This window comes from Pteropus vampyrus, unplaced genomic scaffold (genome assembly GCF_000151845.1).
Source record: "Pteropus vampyrus isolate Shadow unplaced genomic scaffold, Pvam_2.0 Scaffold539, whole genome shotgun sequence".
NCBI classification, from domain to species: Eukaryota; Metazoa; Chordata; class Mammalia; order Chiroptera; family Pteropodidae; genus Pteropus; species Pteropus vampyrus.
Window position 1 is genome coordinate 183893 of NW_011889320.1, and position 1301 is coordinate 185193.

The 1301-nt window shown below is 69.0% G+C and overlaps 2 protein-coding genes across 5 annotated transcripts in view; both read left to right on the forward strand.

Moving 5' to 3' along the window:
• Nucleotides 1-463: 463 nt before the first annotated feature.
• The window catches only part of PTMA (prothymosin, alpha), a 6159-nt gene continuing 5321 nt past the window's right edge, over nucleotides 464-1301 (forward strand). For both annotated transcript variants that reach the window (XM_011383709.2, XM_011383710.2), the window contains exon 1: nucleotides 464-709. In XM_011383709.2, coding sequence (XP_011382011.1) covers nucleotides 665-709 — 45 coding nt within the window. In that variant the 5' untranslated portion in view covers nucleotides 464-664. The remainder of the gene's footprint in view (nucleotides 710-1301) is intronic.
• The window catches only part of LOC111733205, a 3931-nt gene continuing 3345 nt past the window's right edge, over nucleotides 716-1301 (forward strand). Inside the window, exon 1 of one of the 3 annotated variants that reach the window (XM_023525186.1) lies at nucleotides 716-1294. In XM_023525186.1, coding sequence (XP_023380954.1) covers nucleotides 876-1294 — 419 coding nt within the window. In that variant the 5' untranslated portion in view covers nucleotides 716-875. The remainder of the gene's footprint in view (nucleotides 1295-1301) is intronic. The other 2 variants (XM_023525187.1, XM_023525188.1) reach the window with 2 other exon arrangements.

A 1301-nucleotide genomic window follows, 5' to 3' on the forward strand; every position in this document is an offset into this window, starting at 1 on the left:
GGACAAGCATCTCGGCGGGCACTGCAAGGGGCACCGCCCGGGGCGAGCGCAGCCTAGCACCCGGCCTTCCCCTCCCCCTCCCTGGCAGCCGTCGTAGTGCCGGCCGCCACCTCCTCGTCCCTCCCCCTCCTTCCGAGGAGCCGCGAGGAGGCGGGGGACGGGAGGCTGGGCGGGCAGCTTTGCCGCGCTTTGGCTTTTTGCGTCAGCAGCCCCAGCAAAACAGCGGCGGGAGCGCGCGCCCTTCCCCCGCGGCGTCCGCGCCGCCGAGACCCAGCAAACTCAGGACCTGAATGACAGTGCGGCCGGCGACTGCGCAGCGCGCGACGTACCAAGGCACTGCCGCTTTAAGCACGCTTGCCCATTGTTCGGAATGGAGCCAATGAGCGAGCGCCCGCTCCCTGCGCTCAGCCAATAGTCTTCGGGAAAGGGAGGCTGAGCGCCGCCCCCCAATCTATATTAAAGGATCTGGCGCCGCGTGAGTTCCCCACTGGCTGCTCTGAAAAGCCATCTTTGCATTGTTCCCGTGTCTGGCTCCCCGCTCGCCGCAGCCACCTTTGCCGCGCGCTTCCTCCACCGCTGCGGACTCCGGCAGCTTTTCCGCCAGAGTCTTCGAACTCTCGCTTTCTTTTTTGTCCGCTGCATCGGATCACCGGCGTGCCCCACCATGTCAGACGCGGCCGTGGACACCAGCTCCGAGATCACCACCAAGGTGAGGCTGGACGCCGCCCGCCCCTTCGGGGTCCGCGCTTTCGTCGCCGGAGCGGTGTTTGGCGCGCCGCGGTTGGGCTTCTCCTGCGGGGAGCCTGGCCCAGGCCCCCAGGCAGCTCACTCTTTGTGTGTGCGGGGGAGGGGGCGGGAAGCGCTGTGGGCAGAGGATGCCCGTCGTAGAGTGGGGCCCGGCGCCCTCGGGGACCTGGCGGGGGGGGGGGCGCGGAGGCCGAGGAGCTCGCGGGAAGGTTGCTCCACACAGCTCCGGAAACTTGTTTGTGACTCGTCTGAGCGGCGACGGGAGGAGAGGGGCCCGGCTAGGGGGTCGTCGGCCCGCAGGGCGCACGGAAATAACTTTGAAACTCGAGCGCGTTTGGAATCGGAAGTGCTGGGGGGGCGCGTGTGCGGGCCGGCTGCGGGAAGTGGCGGCTCCGCGGCGAGCGACCGCCGGCGGCGCTGCTCTTTGTTCGGCGCCGGGCTGCCCGGTTTCGCGCCCCGCAATGGGTCTGAGGAGGTTCTTCCACACCGAGTCTGATAAGGTGGAGTGGGCAGCGGGCCGGCCGCGACGTCAGTCGTCCCCGCGGAGGTGTGAA